General features: G+C 40.5%; 1 protein-coding gene across 2 annotated transcripts in view; it reads left to right on the plus strand.

Annotated features, from left to right (window-relative positions):
• The first annotated feature begins 2,763 nt into the window (after window positions 1–2,763).
• Window positions 2,764–20,170, plus strand: part of AGBL3 (AGBL carboxypeptidase 3) — a 28,252-nt gene continuing 10,845 nt past the window's right edge. The window contains exons 1-11 of one of the 2 annotated variants that reach the window (XM_080595567.1): window positions 2,764–3,579; window positions 4,124–4,184; window positions 5,440–5,622; window positions 7,536–7,643; window positions 10,520–10,658; window positions 11,184–11,963; window positions 13,765–13,927; window positions 15,028–15,154; window positions 15,730–15,824; window positions 15,987–16,063; window positions 17,168–17,234. In XM_080595567.1, the coding sequence (XP_080451693.1) occupies window positions 3,577–3,579; window positions 4,124–4,184; window positions 5,440–5,622; window positions 7,536–7,643; window positions 10,520–10,658; window positions 11,184–11,963; window positions 13,765–13,927; window positions 15,028–15,154; window positions 15,730–15,824; window positions 15,987–16,063; window positions 17,168–17,234 (1,803 nt within the window). In that variant the 5' untranslated portion in view covers window positions 2,764–3,576. Of the gene's footprint in view, window positions 3,580–4,123; window positions 4,185–5,439; window positions 5,623–7,535; window positions 7,644–10,519; window positions 10,659–11,108; window positions 11,964–13,764; window positions 13,928–15,027; window positions 15,155–15,729; window positions 15,825–15,986; window positions 16,064–17,167; window positions 17,235–20,170 lie in introns of those variants that run through there. The other variant, XM_080595568.1, reaches the window with a different exon arrangement.

The raw sequence follows: 20,170 nt of genomic DNA on the forward strand, positions 1-20,170 counted from the left end.
ACTGTTGCTATTCACAGCACAACTAGCATTTGTACATAGGAATGCAGCAAGATTTTGGCACCCAAGGGCTTATCTTCACTGCAAAGCTAAATTAACATTATAAAGTTGTACTTTGAATGTTGCCTTTATTTTGAGTCCTATTCACATCCAAAAACTTCACTCAAGTATGATGTAGAGCAGACAGAGAATGGAAATATGTTGGTGCTGCCAGACCTCACACACCTTCCCCTAATTCCCATGCATCAAGAAAGGTTAAACTCTCCCAGAATCCACAGTGAAATAATTTACAGAACAACCTCATGTATTTCTTCTGATGATTGTAACCCACACTGAAATGATCCTTGCAGTTGTCTACCCCAGTAATCTGCCAGAGGCTACTCTTTCTCTTCTTTTCTCTCATAACAGGAGCAACAGAAGATTTTTTTTTCCTGAAACTGTGGTTTCATGCACATTAATATGGTTCTGCACACTGCCAGATCACTCAGCAGCACATATTTAATCTTGATCACGTGTGGGCATATGACTGCATTTCTGTTAAAACAGACAGAGCACATGATGGGGTTTTTACTGTCACCTTCTATCAACGCGAACTTTATGTCAGCCTGGGAGGCTGAATGATGTCTGATCTCTTACAAAGACAGGCAGTATGAAGTTAACCCGTTACATTACTCTGAACTGATCTGAGCTGGCAGAAGGAATACGCAGGAGGCAATGTGCAACCTGGGGCCATGCCATTCTGGATACCGTTATGAGAGACAGAAAGTAGATTGACTGCACCGGCCAGCCAGGGCCTTGGGCATGGCAGCACACAAACCAAGATGCTAGCTTAAGCTGGCAATTTTGAAACCAATTTGCACTTGGCATCCTTGACCAAGCCCTGTGACACCAGCCTATGGGGCTGTACAGCTAACAAGAAAGATGCTATGACCCAGGTGACCAACAAACCCACATAGATACAACACCATAGGCGTTATGGCCCATTGCTCAAAGTGGTCAAAGTGAAATGACTAAAGATAACAGCAACTGGATGTAAAATAACTCTGCTTGAACCCTACAAATGCTCCACCCCATGGCACAGCACACAGCCAGCATCTGGCCCCACGGATCCGTCAGCAAACCTCAGCGGCATCTCCTCGCCCTTCCTTACAGACTGCTACCACCTTGTGGTCGTGCTGCTTCCCATGTTCGTAAAAGCAGACGAAAGAAACCTTTGGAAGTTAGTCCCATTTTCCCCCGTTCCTCTGGAGATAAATGATTTTTAGGGAAAGAAGTTGCAAACACAAAGCACTATGGGGCAATTGTGTCACTGGAGAGAAAGTAACATAAAGGAATACACGACAAAAACCTTTCTCATAAGTGAACACAAGGATCTCAAAAAAGCACCTACCACTCCATTTTGCAAATGCAAATAAAGCTCTGTTAAGGAAGGACAGCACAGACATTTTAAAACCAAATGAACTATTTGTGAAAAACGGTTTCTCCAGTATCAAACACAGCTTTATTGCACTCATCCTGAAATCCTAGCATCCTTGATTCATTCAGGAACAAATTAACACCGAGATGGAGAAATTATCTGTAAAATAAAGCTTAAAGACATTTTAAATCAAGTTGCTGCCAACACCTTTTCCCCACAAAATAATATAACAGCATGTAACTTCTCACTGGAGGTACCCAAAAATTCCTGGAGACCCCAAGCTAAGGTTTAGGCTGTGCACTGCCAGCTCAGCACCTCGCATTTGTTGAGGGGACATTTCGTTTCATTGTGAGGGAGGATGCTGCCCAGTGGGCAGGACGGATTTATGGCACAGTTTCCGTCCTAGGTTCTGCCTTCTGTCCTGTCCTGCCTCCTTGCCTGTCCCTCACTGCCTTGCCTCCTTGCCTCTCCGGGGGATGCTCAGTGAAACATGGCACCCGACACAACATGGCTCTGACCGCGGTGATGGGTACGGCAGTGACAGAAATAAAAGTCAGTAACTGAAGTAAGAGCACATGGTTGATTTTATTTGGTTTGTGTTGCAGTTAGGTTACAGAGACTGGTGCTGATACAAGGGAAGTAAATCTAATCATTCATCTGGCAATTTCAGACAGAAAAAAAAAGCAGTTCTGAAAGTATCAGGACAGTGATCAGTCAGTATTACTTTTCAGCCTACAAAAGAGAATCATTTTTCAAGCTACTTTCACGAGTTTTCCCGCTATTTGCCCAAGCTGCAGTAGTTTTCTTGGTGCCCACAGTAGCGCCGCTAGAGGGGCTTATCATATGTTAAAACAGTTTTCAATCATCAGAAGCAGGAAAACATGATGGCTCAAATCTCCTTTCTCAGAGACTTTTATAGGGACTGCAGCTAACAGGAGACTGAGACATAAGCTGTTGACTCGTTGATATGCACGTACGAGATGTGTAAACACTGAATTTACTTTATTGCAATATTTCATGCTCATTATGCCCCCTGACGCGAAGGGCAGAGGGTAACTACCCAAAAACCGCCCTTTTCCACGCACAGCCCCGCGCGGTGCCCGAATGGGCTCCTCGGGGGGGGGGGGGTTACACCGCCACCCGCCCACCGCCACGCGAGGACACGACGCCGCCATCTTAGGGCACGCCGGGGGAGCGCGGGGCCGCGCTCCGCGCCGAACTCTCGCGAGCAGCGGGGCGGTTGCCATGGCAGCGGCAGCGGGGCGGGACGCCCGGGCCCGGCGCGGCCTCGCTCGCCCAGGCCGCCGGGGAAGCGCCGCCCCCGGGCCGGGCCCCGGCCGCGGCCCTGCGGGGAGCCGGCAGCGGCGGGTGCGGGGGTGGGAGGCGGCGGCCGCTCCCCGGGAGCATGTCGGAAGGCCCGGAGGAGCAGCAGGCAAGGGCAGCTCGCGTGGAGGACGGGTACCAAGGGTCCTGCGGCTGCTCCAGAGGTGGCCGGCCCCGCCGCTCCGAGCTGTGCTGTGTCGCGACTGTTGGGCTGCCGTGACATCGACGACAGTTAAAATAAAATCAGTCGTGTGCTGAACGCTTGGAAACGGCTAAAGGGAAGGAAGGCAGTAAATAGCCCCAGTAACAGACCGCTTCTACCTGAAGCGCATCACGGAGCGCGGTTGCAAATTGAATGTTAGCGCCCCGCTGGGTGTAGGGCTATGCAAAGCCCTGCCCTAAGCTCCCCAGGAGTTCGCGTACTGCTGGCAGCAGTCGTCAGCAAAGTAAAACCTCCTCCACGTTAGTTATATCTGTGCTTTGGTTTGTGAACTGTTTGCAGTTCTTCACCTGTAAAAATCAAGCCCTCGATCAGCTATGGGACTAGCAGAGTTTTAGAAATCACATGTCATATTTGCAGCTGCAGTAAGTGTAAATGGCAGCAATAAATAAAGCTGAGTATTTTTACCAGCTGTGAAATAGATTGGATGTTAACAACGCTCATATTACAGGAAGGAAATTTGTTTTTTAATTGAATATGGTGTTAATGAAAGGGGGCTAGATTGAAAGAACATGAAATAAACACTGTGTTTAGTACAGAGCAGAGGGCAAACGCTGTTGTCCCTGTGTTGCCTTGCCAATATGCTTCAAATTTAACCCAGGATAGCTGATTGCTTTTCATGGTCCGTGTGGAGCTTGGATGCAGAGTGGTTCCTGTTTAATTTTTGCCAAGTGTTAAACCTCTGTTTACTGATTGTCAGGTTCCTCATTTCCCTGTCCTAGTCATTATTGCTTTGGGATTATTGTGGCATATACCCGCGTTGCCACCAAAAGGACTGTGGCTATTGGTTTCCATTGCCTCTCCTGCGCTTATGTTAGCGGACTTGTATGATGAGCTGGATCAGAGGGCTAGCTAATGTAGCTGAAAACCAAACATTTTTGTTTTATGTTAGTTTTCTCTTCTACCTTTTCACCCAACAGTATGAATACGAGTACTGCACAAGAGAGGCACTGGGGAAACAGGATAAGTGAAAGCATGTCTCCTGTGAGAGGCAGCCAGGAATAATGGCACTGTAAATGACTGTGCAGACTTGGCCCAATTATTTTTCAAGCCATTGATAAAGTACACCAAAGCAGAGGTAGCTCTTCTCTCTGAAAATAAGAAGGAGCAAGCTGTCCTGGTATGGACTTTTGATTTTATGTTAGTATTTTTTTTTTTTTTTTTAGGATGAAGACTCCCATAGCTCCTTTGTGGCAGAAGATAGTCAGCAGTGTGCAGTTCTTACAGGTTAGAACCCTTCCAGTTATTTCCCTACATTTTCCCTGTAAGACCACTGTGGGTAAGAAAGGGGAAGGGAGGAGATATTGGTACACATATAACTGTCAAGCTGTAAATTAAATTGGAGCTAGGTCTAGTCACACTTTATGGTTCTTGACCTAGGTGAGTGATTATCTCGGTCCGATCCCGCAGCATGCCCTTGATCACCAAGTACTGATTTGGTATTTTAGTAGCCAGGTATCCGTTAAAGTTAAGAGCTAACTAGAGTTTAAAGATGAGTTCAGCAGTTTTGCTTTTAGTTTATGTATGTTTCACATGTAGTATCATCTATGCTTGGAAACATATCCTTAAGATGAAGAGCTGTTGTTTGTTATGGTGTTCTTTTGCTTGTTGTGAGAAGTAGTTCTAGAAACCAGATCTAAGCTGATTATTATTTTGTTTCTGGTAAAATAAGTCGTGTGGGTGCTGGTATCTGATTCAGACCCAAAACAAATTTAAAAAAAATAAAATTTCCATGAAGCCAAACTCCTGTCTTTTGGTCTGTCCAAAGTGGGTAGTAGTAAGGACAGAGGAAGAGCTTTGGAAGGGAATCTTTCATACCTGCGGCAAAGACAAGTAATTAACTTTGGCCAGTGTAGTGGTCAGCACACAGTACTAGTCCGAATCTTCAAATTACTAGCTTTTTATCAAAACCCTTTCTCTGCCTGTCATGTTTTCATTCAAGTGACTTCTCATGACTTGACAGGGTTCCTTGTGTACAAGTAAAAGCTCCCCCCACCTCTTCCAAATGTCTCTGGAGATGTACAAAATTCTCGATACCATCAGATTGTTACCTCTCCTGTCATGCTAGCCAGTACTATCTCATTATTGAATACACCATGTGATAAGTTTTATAGGAGTAAGCTTTGTTCTGTATTTGTGCAATATTGCACTGTACAGATTTTGGCTTAGGCATTGAGATTGTAGACCTTACCATAATATGCTAGTAATAAAAGCAGTAATAATAACAGGTGCCATCATTTTCTGCAGGAACCCAAGTAAGCTATTTCTTGCTACATTGCTCTGTGGTTTAATGAATTAATTCAATGCTACTTTTAAATTCAGTGTGATTTATAGGCTAGAACATTGCATTTACGTTTCACTGGGATGTAATTTTATTGTGCCATGCTTAGTTATGTTAATTTCATGTAGATAATCTGTGCAGCCTGTTTCCACTTGAAAGAACAAAAGAGACTGATGTAAGGGTTCTTTCACTTTCTTACAGATTCTGTTTGTGCTGATCTTTTTCCAAGGGCAAAACAGATTCTGCTACCATCTAATTCAGAGGCAGAGGTTCCCCATCTTCAGGAGCTGCCGAATCCGTGTGACTTAGCACCTGTAGGTCAGTTTTCCCAGGTGTACTGGCCAAACCAATGTGAAGTCATCAGGGACAGAATTGAGCACATTGGTAAGTTACTGTGGTATGTTCAAAATCTTGCTTGTGGGCAAAGGGGAGGCACACCTTACATATAAATACAGCCAAGAATTTCTTGTTAGTATAACAAATCTTAAGAGTGAAACCATTGTTAGTTCAGATCTAATTGCTACAGATGAAGAAAGAATAGTAGTGCAGTTAAAATTGTTATGCATATGCTTAACTCACATCCTTCTCCAGCTCCCCTTCCCACTGCTCCTCTAGGTCCTCAGGTCAGTGGTTTCATTCTGGTGGAGGGGAGGGGTTGCTTGTTGTGAACGGTCAGCCTCTGGAGTCCTTCGCTGGGAGAAATATGATGTTCATATTGATGATATCTTCTTTCTTACTCTGGGAATCAAATTACTTTTGGGGGTCATTTTTATATGTTTGATTGCTTGCTCTTACACCTTTCTCTTTTGTGTTGGTCTGCAGCTCCATGTTAGATCTGAATTTAGTATATATGGTATCCTTTACATTTGTTAGATATTATTTCATTGTTCTCTTTGTTGCCCCTAAAATGAGTTTTGTCGAGCTCCAGATCTGCATTTACTGAGGTGACAATAGGAGAGTTGTTTATAGCCATAGGGTCTCCAGTGCGAAACTTGTGCTATGTCTGTTATTGTCCTGTGACAGTACTCCTGTACCACATCCTATATCTCTACTTCTCAAAGCCTCTCCTGTTGGACCAGGCCTGTATTTCCCAAAGCTTCTGTCTGCTATTGGACCAGACCTGTATTTCGCATGCTACATAATTCTGTTGGAGTTGCAAATATCTCGATGTGCGCAGAGTAACTGCTTGTTACTGTTGTCTGTATAAGCCCACAAAATACTACACAAAAATGAACAGTAGTAAAGCACATTAGCCATGTACCTGGTTGGTTAGAGAGATTACTGTCACGGCTAAACTAAGTGAAACAAGGCTGCAAACAGACGAAGAAAAGTTCAGACAGATTAAGCCTGACAATCTTCAGCAAAAAGGTCTTGCAAACTCAGTACAAATTGTATGGCCTGTTACTAGCAATGTCCATGCTTTCAGGGTTCTATAACCATAGCCATCACCATAACCATAACCATGTAACCGTATATGGTCATATAACCATATATAACCATATGTTATAACCATGGTTATAACCATATATGGTTATATAACCATAAGCATATGAATGCCAACTAATAACTGCTTTTATGCAGTCTGTACAGAAGTCATACTGCAAACCTATTAGGAGATGATGAACACTTGACCAGTTCCTGTGCTTTATAAATACAAACAATTGTGATTTGGAAGTGATCAGTAGAAATCAGAAATGCACAGAGGTGGGACTGAGACATCTATGACTTTATTCTGTTATCTAGAAAATAGATCCCAATATCTTCAATGGAATGAGATGAGACTGCTGTGAGTATTTCAGGAAGGAAATGCCAACTGTCTCAGTGTACCATCAGTCAGGGTTCAACAAACAGTTCTTTGACATGCCAGGTGAATGTCCTGCAGTTTGCAAGGGGACACTTTATTGTAGCTATGCAGTGTCTCTGTAGTCAGCAATCAGTGACTTCACTCTGGAGTTGGAGCATCAGTTTTCTTAATGGTACCATTAAGAAATGGTACTGCTTGTAGGGAGCAGTACAGGAATTCTGAGTAATTGCAGGGCAAACAAGCTGTACAAAGAATGGAGATAGGTTTGCACAGCAAAAGTTAGCCCGTGCACAGACTGATACATCTTTTTATTTAGAGTTATAGTGGAGATTTGTTCACAGATCAAAAAAAATATGTTCATAAAGGGGGCTCCCTATTCCCTTATGTGTAACCAGAATAAACAGAGTGAACTGCTTTCCAATGTGTTCTTCATACTGTGAAGACTCTAATACAATCTTCCTGCTCGTAGTTAATCTGTGTATCACTTTTTCAGATTGGATACCCACTACCCCTGAGCCAATGTACACTCCAACAGGTTTGGAGATGATGCCGCCATACCAACCTCCTGACAAGGGCACTGTGGTTTATCTGGGAGAAGAAGGTGAGAACACCCTGAGAAACGTTGCTGTCAGCTGTAGGTAGATGAAGCACCTTCTTTGATGCCAATATTTTATCTTCTTAATGAACCTAATGCAAAGCCTAATGAAATCAATATGATTTTCTGTTGTTTTTTTTTAAGCAGTTGGCAATAAATCCTTTTCCTATAGATAAGGAATAAAATTAGTTACACAGCAGTCTCATCAGCCATATGTTTTGCTCATGCTGTTAATAAACTCAGAAGACCAGCTCAGTTCAAGTCATTGTTGCCAGTGAATAACAGCATGAAACAGCTAAAATGTGTTGCTTATAAAATATGAGTGGAGAAATATTACTTAACATCCAACCAAAAAGAGAAAGTAAAAAAGATGAGAGCTGTATAACTGCAGGATCACCACTAAAGTCTGCGTTGGGAGAAATTTTATTATCCTGTCTGCAATAAATGTTTAGCCAAGACTTATAAACAAAACCTGACCAGACTGGATCAGTGCTTGATTACAGGCACCACAGTCTGGCAAGGATTAATTGGACAGAAATGGAGGGGGTTGGTTGCCCTACTCCACCGTCACCTGTTGATTAACAGAGGTTTATTTGTTGTTGTTTTTTTTCCCCCTGTGTTTACTAAGTTGATACAATTGCCTTGAGTGAACTTGGAGCTTCTGGTGGTTGTTGATTTTGGCCCTGGGCCACTTGTGCATAGGTAAGAAGGGATAATAATAGTTTTGCAGTTCTAGGATAACTAGCTGTGGCCACAAAATTTTCAGATGTGCAAAACTGAAAGGATGCTGACATCATTGTTGAGGCCAACACGCCTGGTAAAGGCTTGCAATATGCTAAAAAGTACCAGTATTTTGAAACAATTTTTATCTGGAAATTTGCTATTTCTGCAGAATGAGAATATTACCCATCACTAGTAGGTTGCTCCATGTGGTAATCCTGCATCCGAATTAAGTCATACTGCTGACCAGGAAAACTGGTAACTGCTGTGTGGCTGGGAAAGAACCTCTGTCCTCTGCAACTAGACCTGCTAACCTACTGTAAGGTACAAGGTGTAGAGGAACACTCTGAATCCCTGCATCCCACCTTTTAAAAACAAGGACAGTGATTTCTGTTACAATTCATTACTTGTCAATCTTTAAAAATGTAACTTCGCACTTTCTGGGACAGAAACCTCCAGGTTGGTAGCTTTGCTATCTAAGCTATATAGCAGTAAACATAATTTTTAAAACCCTAACATCCTCTGTACAGAGGACATCTGTAGGTAGGGCAGACACCTTACGCAGATTTAAAATGTGAGTGCTACACTTTGACTGGCATGTCATGAGCCATCGCATCCTGAGGGAGGCAGCAGCTGCACTCTCCTGATCCCTACTGAATTTGACTTCAACAGGAGCTGCAATGCAAGGAACTACCTGCTGCTGAGTTCCTGCAGGCCCTCCTAAAATCTAATTTAGGAGAGAAAAAAACAATCCAGTGGTGACCCTCGTGAAAAAAAAAAAAAAAATACCATGATAAACAACTCAGATTTTGTTCACGCATTTCATTCTATAGCACTTGTCTGATACAGATGTTTCCACAAACAGTTTCACTGGAATAACTGCTGAAACATTTTTCTGCCTTAATGTTAAGCCTAAACAGGAAGTGGAGGGTAGAGAAATTGTGAATAGATTTCAGCTAAACAGAAAGTAAGTATTCAAGTGGGTATCCCAACCAGCAGACTTAACAATTCTTTTAATGAAAAACCCTATGGATCTGTAGTAACTTAAATAACCAAGAACAAAACACAGAATATGACATCCTTTGTGTGATTCAGTGAATGAAAAAATGCCATATAGAAATCTCAGCTTTGCATAACTTCTCTGAGTCATATTGTCAGAGCTCTTCTACAGCTACGGGAGAGTACAGCTCATGCTCTGTGGGTCAGGACAGAATCACCAGCACCATGATGCTGAGTTCTGCAGCAGGATCTCTGGGCTTCTGGTTTTCAGCAGAGGAGATGTGTCTTCTTTTATTTTGTGGGTACAGTTTGGAGGTAGCAAGAAGCTTTGATTACCCCATTTTTCTACAATTTGGTGGCAAAAGCTTTGCCACTACGTAGAGCATCAATGCAGAGAAAGCAAAAAAAGAGTTAGAAGTAATTCTTGCCTTGGTTCTGTAAAGAGAGGATCCTTTATCAATAAAATTATGCAAAGAGTATTCTGGAACCTAAATATCTTCCCAGCCAGAAAATTTGCTGTTCTAGCAGTTCTGGTTTTTAATGAACAGGAATGAAGGTTGTAGTAAAAAGTTGAGTTATGCCTCTGTGAGCCTCTCATCTGAAGAACAGTGGAAAAGGTAGCAGAACAGAGCAAAAGGAGATCTGGGCTCAAATTGCATGCTAAATGTGATGTGAAAACATCACTTACAATATGAAACTAACTGCTGCTGGGTCTGGGTCATCTTTTTACTTCTAGGCTAGAAGATTTCAATAGAGATTTAAAAATAAACTGATGGCAACAGTTGTCAGCTACGTACAGTTTCTGAGGAGAGAACTTGTCTGTGTGACTGGTGAAAAGACCTGGAGGAGCTGAGTCTTTCGAGTCCTTCCACCTAACACAGTTGCTTTGCCTAAGTGCAGAATATGAATTGCTCTAAGCTCACACAGAGACACACAGGCACCTCCAAGACAGTCAGATTTTAGGCTGGCCAAAATCCATAAAGTTGAGTGGGAATAGGCAACAAAACCTTCCACATCATTTCTTTTATGCTTATCTAAAGTATGTGTTGAAGCTCAGCTACATGCAGTTGTTTGTTTCTAGAAGGAATTTTCATAAAGTTGCATGTATTCCTTAAAATGGCTCAGGCTGAAACTGAAGACATTTGTTCCACTCCTTCCACTAGCTAACACAGACTCCTGCTTCATGTATTCCCGAGTGAGAGGTCTCCGCCCCATGAAGCAGGTCCTCCATCAGAAACTGGACAACACACTCATCTTTGAAGCACGGTTCGAGAGTGGGAATTTGCAGAAGGTGGTTAAAGTGTAAGTTTATAATCTTTCCTCCTTTTATTACAACAGTGTTATTATCTGAGTTGTTATTGCCTGCAGCGTGCTACTGGTTTCTGAGCAGGTTATGTTTCTCTGGGTTCGTCATTTGTTTTACACTAACTGAAGAAGCTTCAGAAGTTGTTCCAGGTAGTCTTCACATGAAATGACCTGATAGCCATTTTATAGCACTGAATGATTTCTGTAGGTAATAATCACCCACCAAAATTCACACAGCTTTTCTTCAGCACCTCCTTTTCAAACGTCGCGTAGAGAACATTTTTAGAAGTCCTAGTCATTATTAGAAGTCCTAAGGAAGACAGCAGTTGCATTATTGACACACTCAGTGCAAGTAGGCACCTTTTCCTGGCAGCTTTGTAGACTTTATGACAGTATAAATCTGCAAGATTTGCACCTGGTTCACCACAGGGTATTTCTTCATGGCAGCCTGCGTTACTTGACATTGCATCACGCTGCAGTGCTAACCAGCATCACAACTGTTTGCCTTCTTTTGCCTACCAGTAATGACTTTGAGTACCAGCTGACCTTGCGCACCGACCTCTACACGAGCAGACACACGCAGTGGTACTACTTCCAAGTCAGCAATACTCAGGCAGGGATGCCGTATCGCTTCACCATTGTCAACTTTACCAAGCGTAACAGCCTGTATAAACATGGTTTGCGGCCGCTGTTGTACTCAGAATTTGATGCTAAGAAGCACAGTGTTGGCTGGCGAAGGACAGGAAATGAAATCAAATATTATAAAAACAATGTGGGTGAAGGTGGACGTCGGTATTTCTCACTCACTTGGACGTTCCAGTTTCCTCATGACAGAGACACCTGCTATTTTGCCCACTGCTATCCTTACACCTACTCCAACCTGCAGGAGTACCTGGTGGACATCTCTAAAGATCCAGTGAGGTCCAAATTCTGCAAGATTCATATCTTGTGCCGTTCCCTGGCAGGAAACATAGTGCATGTCTTAACTATCACCAACCCTCCTGAAAGTGGCAACGACACGAAGAGGAAGGCTGTGATACTAACTGCAAGAGTGCATCCAGGAGAAACCAACAGTTCCTGGATAATGAAGGGATTTCTGGATTACATTCTTGGCAATTCAGACAAAGCTCAACAGCTCCGGGACACTTTTGTCTTCAAAGTGGTTCCAATGTTAAATCCAGATGGTGTGATTGTGGGAAATCATCGCTGCTCTTTAACAGGACAGGACTTAAACCGCAAATACAGATCCAAGGTGAAGAAATGTTATCCTTCCATCTGGTATACCCGAAACATGATCAGAAGGTAACCTCATTTTCTTTCCCTCTAAAATAGATTATTTTCCTTTCCAGTGTCTCTCGCTTAGCGTGACTTCTCTGTCACTTATTGTTCTGGTATTATTTATATCTTTGGTGTGTACCCAAGCCTTTCTGACTATTTAGTTTCCCTTCAGTTGTATTTCAGAGTGGGCTATTTTTTTCTCCAGTATTCTGTAGGTTTTCCTGTAACATTTTTTCCCCTTCCTGGTTACAACCTGTATCTCTAAAGTGAGAGTTCTCATCAAAGCATTTTCACCACATTTCTCCCCACTATCCTCTGCCAAGATCTTCTTATCAAAGTCCTAATGTTTCTCTCATTTTCTTTTCTGGCATGAAACCATGTCCCTGAATGAATTTAGGCTGAGAATAGATCCCAGCTGTCTATTTGACAGAAAAGACTGTCAAGTTTGCTGTATGTTTTACTATAAATATGTTTGATTTCTTAGGCAGACCAAAGTCACGTAGACATAAATACTCTGGATATAAAATTAAATCTTCAGGTATTAAAATAAATCTTCAGCTAGAGAACTTAGCTAGTAAATCTTTTTGTTTTAACTTCTGTAACAAACTGACACAGATAGACTCTTGTGGGGAAAAAAAAAAGAGTCAGAATTAGTACATTTAATGCTTTCCATCCAGTGCCAGTTACAGATTGTTTTAAATAAGATCTGTGTTCTTAAAAGTATATATTTCAGCATGTATATCCCTCACTTAAAGGAGATAAGCACTGTCCCTCTTCTTGTTTTCCATGAGAATTTGCCTTTGTCTTACTGTACGAAAACAGCCTGCACATTTAATTGCAGTGCCCTGTAATTAAATCAAGTGGGTGTGGTGAAGTGCTTCTGGCCTTCAGATTCAGTCAGCCGAGTCAGACAGATAAATTTATTATTGCTTCCTTCTGAGCTCTTCCATGGATTTCCAACTCCTGCCCAGAGCAGAGCCCCAGGTGACACACTGTAGTGCCATGACATCTTCTGTGTAGGACCCTGCTTCAACAGGAATTGGGCATCAGGGTTGGGGTTCGCCAAACCCCAATATATCCACCTACAGATTTTATTTTAAAAAGCTAGTTTAGTGATAACACACTACAGAGTCTTGGCATGTCATAAAAATTGTGGCTCCAGCTTGAATAAGGGAAAGAGTATTCACTACATCATTCAGAGCCACTTCTATTTATGCTACAGTCTTGTAATTGTACAACATGTATTATTCATCACATGTACCACAGCAAAAGAACAGCAGATAAGAACAGCGAGTTTCAGCTGTACAACATGCTGTAGTACACATCTACAGAGGTGGATGCATATAACTGAACCTGAGAGTTAGAGGCTAAAAGAAGGGAAAAGAGAGAAGAGGAGAAAAGACAGGGTGGAAAAAAAACACCATGCAGCCACTGCACAGTAGGAGATTGAAGAAATTATATGCAAATAAATAAATAAAGCAGTGAACACGTGATTTTAAAAGATGGTGCCTAGCTCTGGAATTCATGAAGATAGCTAAGCTGTGAAAACTTATGAACAGATGGACAAAGATTGCTGATACATACAGTCATGTCTGTATTTCTGTGCAGTGACAAGTGTTTTATCCTGGAGGAGCTGAGCAGTCTGCCTCTAATCTAGCATTCTAAATGTTTATCTTAGCACTCAGAATAGAAAACTCCTACTGATTTCTTGCACTTCAGATTAAACATGAGCTTCAGTGTATCATATTAGCTCAAACTAGTACTTCTGAGGTGGAAAAAAAACCCCGCATGTTAGCGAAGTATTCTGTGTTGTTCCATATTACAGAGTGATGGAGGAACGTGACATTTTTCTGTATTGTGACATCCATGGTCACAACAGAAAACAAAATGTCTTCATGTATGGTTGTGAGAAAGAGCAGCAACCAAAAGCACCGTACTTGCAGCCACGTGCCTTTCCACTCTTGCTGAGCAAGAACTGCCCAGAGAAGGTAAGCAAATGCCAGACCAGAAAATTATTCACTTGAAATTTCAAACACCAACTGTGATCCCTAAGGTTTATATAAGGGTATCATATCGGCTTAGAGACCGCACTTCACCTAGTAAAATAATCTTCAATTGGCTAAAACTGGAAATGTTAGAAAAATGAAATTTGAACTCCTTTGAAGTTCCAGTATCCCAAAATGTGTTGTGCTGAATTGGGTCACAAAGTTAACATTTTTAAAAGAATGAAAAAAGGAATATCAAAGTAACATTATTTTAACAATTTGAAAAACTAACGCTAAATATTATTTATTCATACATAAAGTACAACTTTGTAATATATAGTAGAACTAAAAACAAACAAGTAAATAAGAAGCTAAAGAAGAAAAAAAATCTCTAGGCTGAATCTTTTTGAATTGTTTTCTGCTGAGAATTGTGTTAAAATCACCATGTTTGTGTAAGATATTTCAATTAAAAAAAAAAAAAAGAAAAAAAAAGAAATTATTAGTATTAAAATATGTAATTTTCCAGCAAAATCTAACTGGAGTAAGCTTCTTTTGAACCAGAAAGGTGGCAAACATTCAATAATAAAACAACACACAAGCTAACCTACTAGATTTCACTGCATACTTGTAGCTAATGCTGTTTTCCTCAGATATCAGTGATAGTAAGGTGGTTGTGAGCTCCAGATCTGTTACATCAAACTGTTGATCTGTTAACTCACAAGAGAACTATTCTGACTTTTTAGTAAATATGCACATTGGTATATAGCAGGATTTGTGGTAACTCATCTGTTCAGTATTCTTATACGATTTAGAAAGGGTAAATACAGCCATGTAAAAAAATAAGCTCAGAAGTCCCAGAAATCCCTAAAGTAAATTAAACTTCTAGTTGAAGGACTATTCTGTTGTTTCATCTATATCTCCATTATACCAGTAATAATAGTGATTGTCCTGAACTATACTGTGCAATATTCAAATAAGGTGAATAGAGTGAAAACACAATTATTTTCCTGGTAGATAGGATATAAAAAAATTTACAGGGTTAAAATGAAATTCTTGCATCCTCCTATTTACTTCAAAGGCTAATAGTGTACCTGTCTTTTGAGTTCTCATTCCCAGACTGCCGTTTCAGAGTACGAAAGAGCAAAGAAGGTACAGGTCGAGTTGTAATGTGGAAGATGGGCATCAACAACAGCTACACTTTGGAAGCCTCTATTTGTGGCTCTAAGTTGGGTGAGACAATTCCCTGTAGCTATTCAGTAGGAATCATCATACAAGATCTTTACTTTTGCTTTTTCAGGGAAAGCAGTAGCTTAAGGTACCAACTCTTGCTGGTGTTCTGTCTTATTGGTTAGAAATGAATGATGATTGAAGATAAGATTTGGAAAAAAAAAAAAAAACCTACAGCATGCACCTGGTGACCTTTCAGGACACCGCCAGCATTATTACATATCTACCATAAAGCAACAATATTAATGAATGGCAAATTAAAAGTAGTAACTAAAATAGTTGTATGGGAATCAGTTATTGGGAAGAAAATCCTCGATAAAAAGAAATACGGTTGGTGCTGAAAGTAATATAATGCATAGTTAATCCACGCTGAGTGGATAGATTTGTCCGTATGGGCAGAACAGTGAGTGATCTGTAATGCTATCTGTATAAACTCTAGCAGTCATAGACCTTTCTGGCATTTGTCAGTGATATGTATATGTGCGTTTGCAGTCAGCCACCATCCTGACACACCACAGCTCACAGTCAGCAGGATGACTGACATTTCTATTTCTGACTTGCTCCTATTGATGTTGCAGGCTGGAGACAAAGCACCCATTTTGATACGAAAGACTTAGAGTCAATAGGACAGCGTTTCTGTGATGCTCTCTTGAACTACTCTGTTCATAATGAGGTAAGGAAAATCCCTCCTAGGCCTTTTCTCCTGCCTCTGTTTATCCTACTGTGACAAAACATAATACTTAATAGGGTTACGGTAATAGTAAATTTGATAATGGCTTTCATTAAAGCAGTAAACTAAATATGTGGTGTGTCTTCTTATTATCTGTGCCTGAAGGAACAAGAGAAAGTAGTGAGACAGCAAACTAAGGTGAAATCTGAAGTCCTCAATTCTGATATATACTGGGATTCCAGGTAACTTAGAACTATAAAGATATACCATAATTTATTGTGTGTTCTCCACACTGTGTAAAGAGTGCCCAAGTAAATGTTAGAAGTGTTATTAACATTAGATTTTTAATGTTCACACTTCTTAATTTAACAGTCCTTTGTATATATACAAACCCCATATGCAAACCTTAATAATTGGAAATAGAGCTCTGTATCCACCCAAGGTGGCCCTCCTGAGGAGAAATTAAACTGCGTTGGTGCAGAGCTTGATCTGTTGCATCACTTGAATCATTTTTTTTCCACCTTACATTTTGCAGAGCAATCTAGCCATGATACAAAGTCTCTTGTTTTAGTTTTTTGTATATGTAATTTCACTAACCGTGGAAGATGCTAGTGTGATTCCATTTAGCCAAAGGTTATAATTTCAGGGTAATTTAAGGTACAATGACCAAATGATACAGTTCTTAAATATGATCAGCTCCTCCTGTGCCAATACTGACTGTGAGTGGCAGTATGATCAGTTGTGCAGGTGATTTGTGTGAGGTGGGTATATATGTGCTGTACCTGTAGCCCTATGGACATTTCTTTGGGAATAAAACTTTAATAGATTTCTTTTCTGGGGAAACATTGATGGGTTGGATCTATCTCATCTAACTTTAGGTGCCCAGGGTATAAAAATTAAGAGATGAGATTCACAACTAGTACTGGAAGTGCTCAATAAAGAGAGACACAAGATCTTAATGGATCCTCAGACAACTAAGAGAAGGTTCTCTCTGAACAAAGAAGATGATGTGTCGTGGGAGGATTTAGGAGGGGAGGGATAAGGTATGTGAAGTAGAACTCAAAGAAAGCTGTGTAGAAGAAGGAGATGCCAACTCAATAGATCAGATCTCTTCCAATAATCAAGCTTTCTCTAAGATGACACCTACTTTTTGCAGGTTAGGTAGCTGTAGGTTAGCTGTAAAATTAAAATGTGGATCTGGAAGACAGGCATGTAGAAAACATTTATATCTCTACAACTAGAGGTACTACAGAAAACACCTGGTAATGGTTGGAATTAATGCTGCAAAATACAGTTTGCAATTACCAAACTCAGAAATTAAACACAACAATGCTCGTCTTTCACAGCAGTCAAACTTCTGACAGCTCAGACTCCTGTGATCTTCCTGCACACAGGCAAAAACAAGGCACTAAGGTATGCTATGAATTTTTCTTGGCTGTTCACATCTCTGACCTGAATGCCACTAGGAAAGAGTAACTAGTGTGTAATAGGATCTATTTTGAAGAAGCTTGGGATTCAGTCGGTGAGAATAATAATTAACAAATTAATCAGGTAGCTGATAATTATAAAGCACCCGTATAATCTGTAGAGATAAGGTCCAAATGAACAGTACAGAACAATACTATTATTTAATAGCTTAACCCAAATTGTCCAAAAGGTGGTGTTTTAGTTTCAAAGAAAGGCAGATATCTACCTGCCAGGTTCCGCCATGCAGACAAGTACACAGATGTAAGATCAGGATGAGGAGGACATCAGCTTTTAGTACAAAAAGTATACATTTGTACGCTGATGTCAGCTATACTTTGCAGACACTCAGTTCAGTGTTCAGAAGTTCTCCTCTCATGCATACAGGCACGTTATCATTCTGCTGCTAAGTGCTATCAGCGTAAGACTGCCCCATTGCCTATTTCTAATTTGTAGGTAAATCTAGCCCCAGATTTTACAGTGTTGTCCCTGGAAGACAATGAGACATTTTATTTTCCTGAAACATGTATTTACCTGTTTCAGGAAAAATAAAAAAATACTTTACTTGAATTTTACTTTGTTCTTGTTTACTTTATGTTTATTTCTTTGGTGACTGTGATTGGTATAATACTCAAAACGTTTGCTGCAGATAAGCAAAACAAACTTTTGTGAGTATATTATTTTCTTATCCAACAATAATAGTTCCTGTAAATTGGTACTTCCTGTTTATGTCATAAATACCATAAACAACAGTAAAAGAGGAAACCATAATACCAAGACTGAGTACTTAAGTATGTATAAAACTGAAGTGACACCCTGTAGCACTTTTCAAAACATGCTGATAAGTATTTCAGATAACTGGGCTGGTGGACAAGTTGCATAATTTGGAGTTTTAAATCTAGTTTTAGTTATGACAGATCGAAAGAGAATGCGGTCAGATGTAGCAGTTATGAGAGTGATTTTGACTTCTAGTGTTTACTCACAGCTTGAAATTTCTGCCCCGTTCCGTTCTACGCAAAAGAACCAAGCAAGAGTTTCCAGTACTGATGTTATGTTATTCCCAGGAGTGTTTTAGTCACAGGATGTCTAACGCGTAGTGAGTTGGGTGAAAAATCTCCTTCACAGCACAGTAACTGATAGCAGAGGGTTAGTGAAAGTACAGAGAGGAGGGAGAAGTATGGAGATAATTTTTTCCTTAATGTACCTTCCCTCTTGTTTGTTCTTATAATGCTACCTTTGGAGTTCAGTTTATTCATATGTGAATGATAAATTGGCACATTTCCCAGAACTGGATTGAAAAAAAAAATCATGAAAACCTTAGAAAGAAAATGTTAAATGGTCTCTGAAGTTAGCAGCGTTTTCTGATTAGTGCCAAGTATCCTGGGCCTTCTGGTACTTCTCAGGTCTTCATGCTTTCTTGCCCTACCTCCTCTCATCAGGCTGGCAGCATGCCTATGCTTGTAGGGTATGATAACTTGGGATCTGTGTGAAAAGTGTGCCTAAAACTATGAGCCTTTCCATGACATTGGCTAAAAATAGCCTTGCATGTGTCAAAAGACTCACCATGCCAGTGAGTGGGTTTGATTCCATTTTTTTTCTGATGTCCTTGAGTGCTGTTTCCCTGTGGTCTATACATGGCACATACTAGGCAAGGCATGCGGGTTTGCCTGATGTTTGTCACTAAGCTGTAGGTTGAGCTGGCTGCCACATAAATCTCACATAGTTCATCACTGCTTATTGTAAAACGCCTGTGCATGGTATGCATCCCAGGGATTGCAATTAAAAGCTGCATAACGAAATTTATCTCAGTGACATGAGAGATGTGGAACCACACTGGATAACTGTGATTTCAGGGACTTTCAAACTCAGAAGAAGTGGAGGGGTGTAACACAGCTTTAGACAACTGAAGCCCAGACAAGCACAGAGAAGACCACTGCAAAAAGTTAGGGTATTGCTTCTCATCATTTAGTTTAGTCTTTAAACCTGGTAGACTTGCTTTGTAATATACATAAAAGAAACATCCAAGAACAAAGAAAGACGGTTGCATTTCTAGAAGCATAGAACCTTCACAAGAACATTTAGTAAAGCTTAATTGCTTCAGAGTCTGTACTCAGGCTAAACAATGTCATTCAGCTGCCATTGGCTTTGCCTGCCAATACCTAGTACATATTGCAAAACTGTTGGCTAAGTGGACCTTCACTAGGTCCACTTCTGTAATTTCTGTACTGAAACAGGCAAAGACTAATGTCTCATGTAATGAATTAAAGCACTTTTTTTGTATGTATAATAGGAGCAAAACACATCAAACTAACACTACAACAGTCAGATGCTGTCAGAAAGTAAAATTTTATCAAATGAGTTTGAATGAACAGTACGTCACAATTCGTGCAAGAAATTTCTTACTTTTTTCCTTCCCTTGATTATGCATGTTTTGCCTTATGGATCTTCTTCAGTGACTAATTTAAGGTTATTAGATCAAAAAGACTTAGAGAAATTTCCATTGCTGTTCTTGATGGATTTCCTGTAGAAGTACTTAAAGGCATTTGAGAAAGGTGAATAATGGAATATCACAGATACAGTAGAAATTTGACAAAATTTCATGCTGGAGCTGTACATAGCCCTCAATTGCACTCTGTTAGTGTTCAGCCTAGAAAACTTTGTGGCCTTCAGATGTAAAATAGGAGCACTGTTATTGTGTCCTAGAGAAAGCAAACTGTCATTTGGAAAGAAGTTGCATTAATATTTTGATAGGTAATATTCTTTTTATGTACATATACTTCATAATGCTGGCTGCTTTATGAATGTTTTCATTGGTTCAATGATAGACCAGTGCTTCCCAAGCTTTTTGTATTTTGTGCCAGTCTTTCTTTTCAGAAGGCCCAACA

Source organism: Anser brachyrhynchus, assembly GCF_964034855.1.
Source record: "Anser brachyrhynchus genome assembly, chromosome: 1".
Classification (NCBI taxonomy): Eukaryota; Metazoa; Chordata; class Aves; order Anseriformes; family Anatidae; genus Anser; species Anser brachyrhynchus.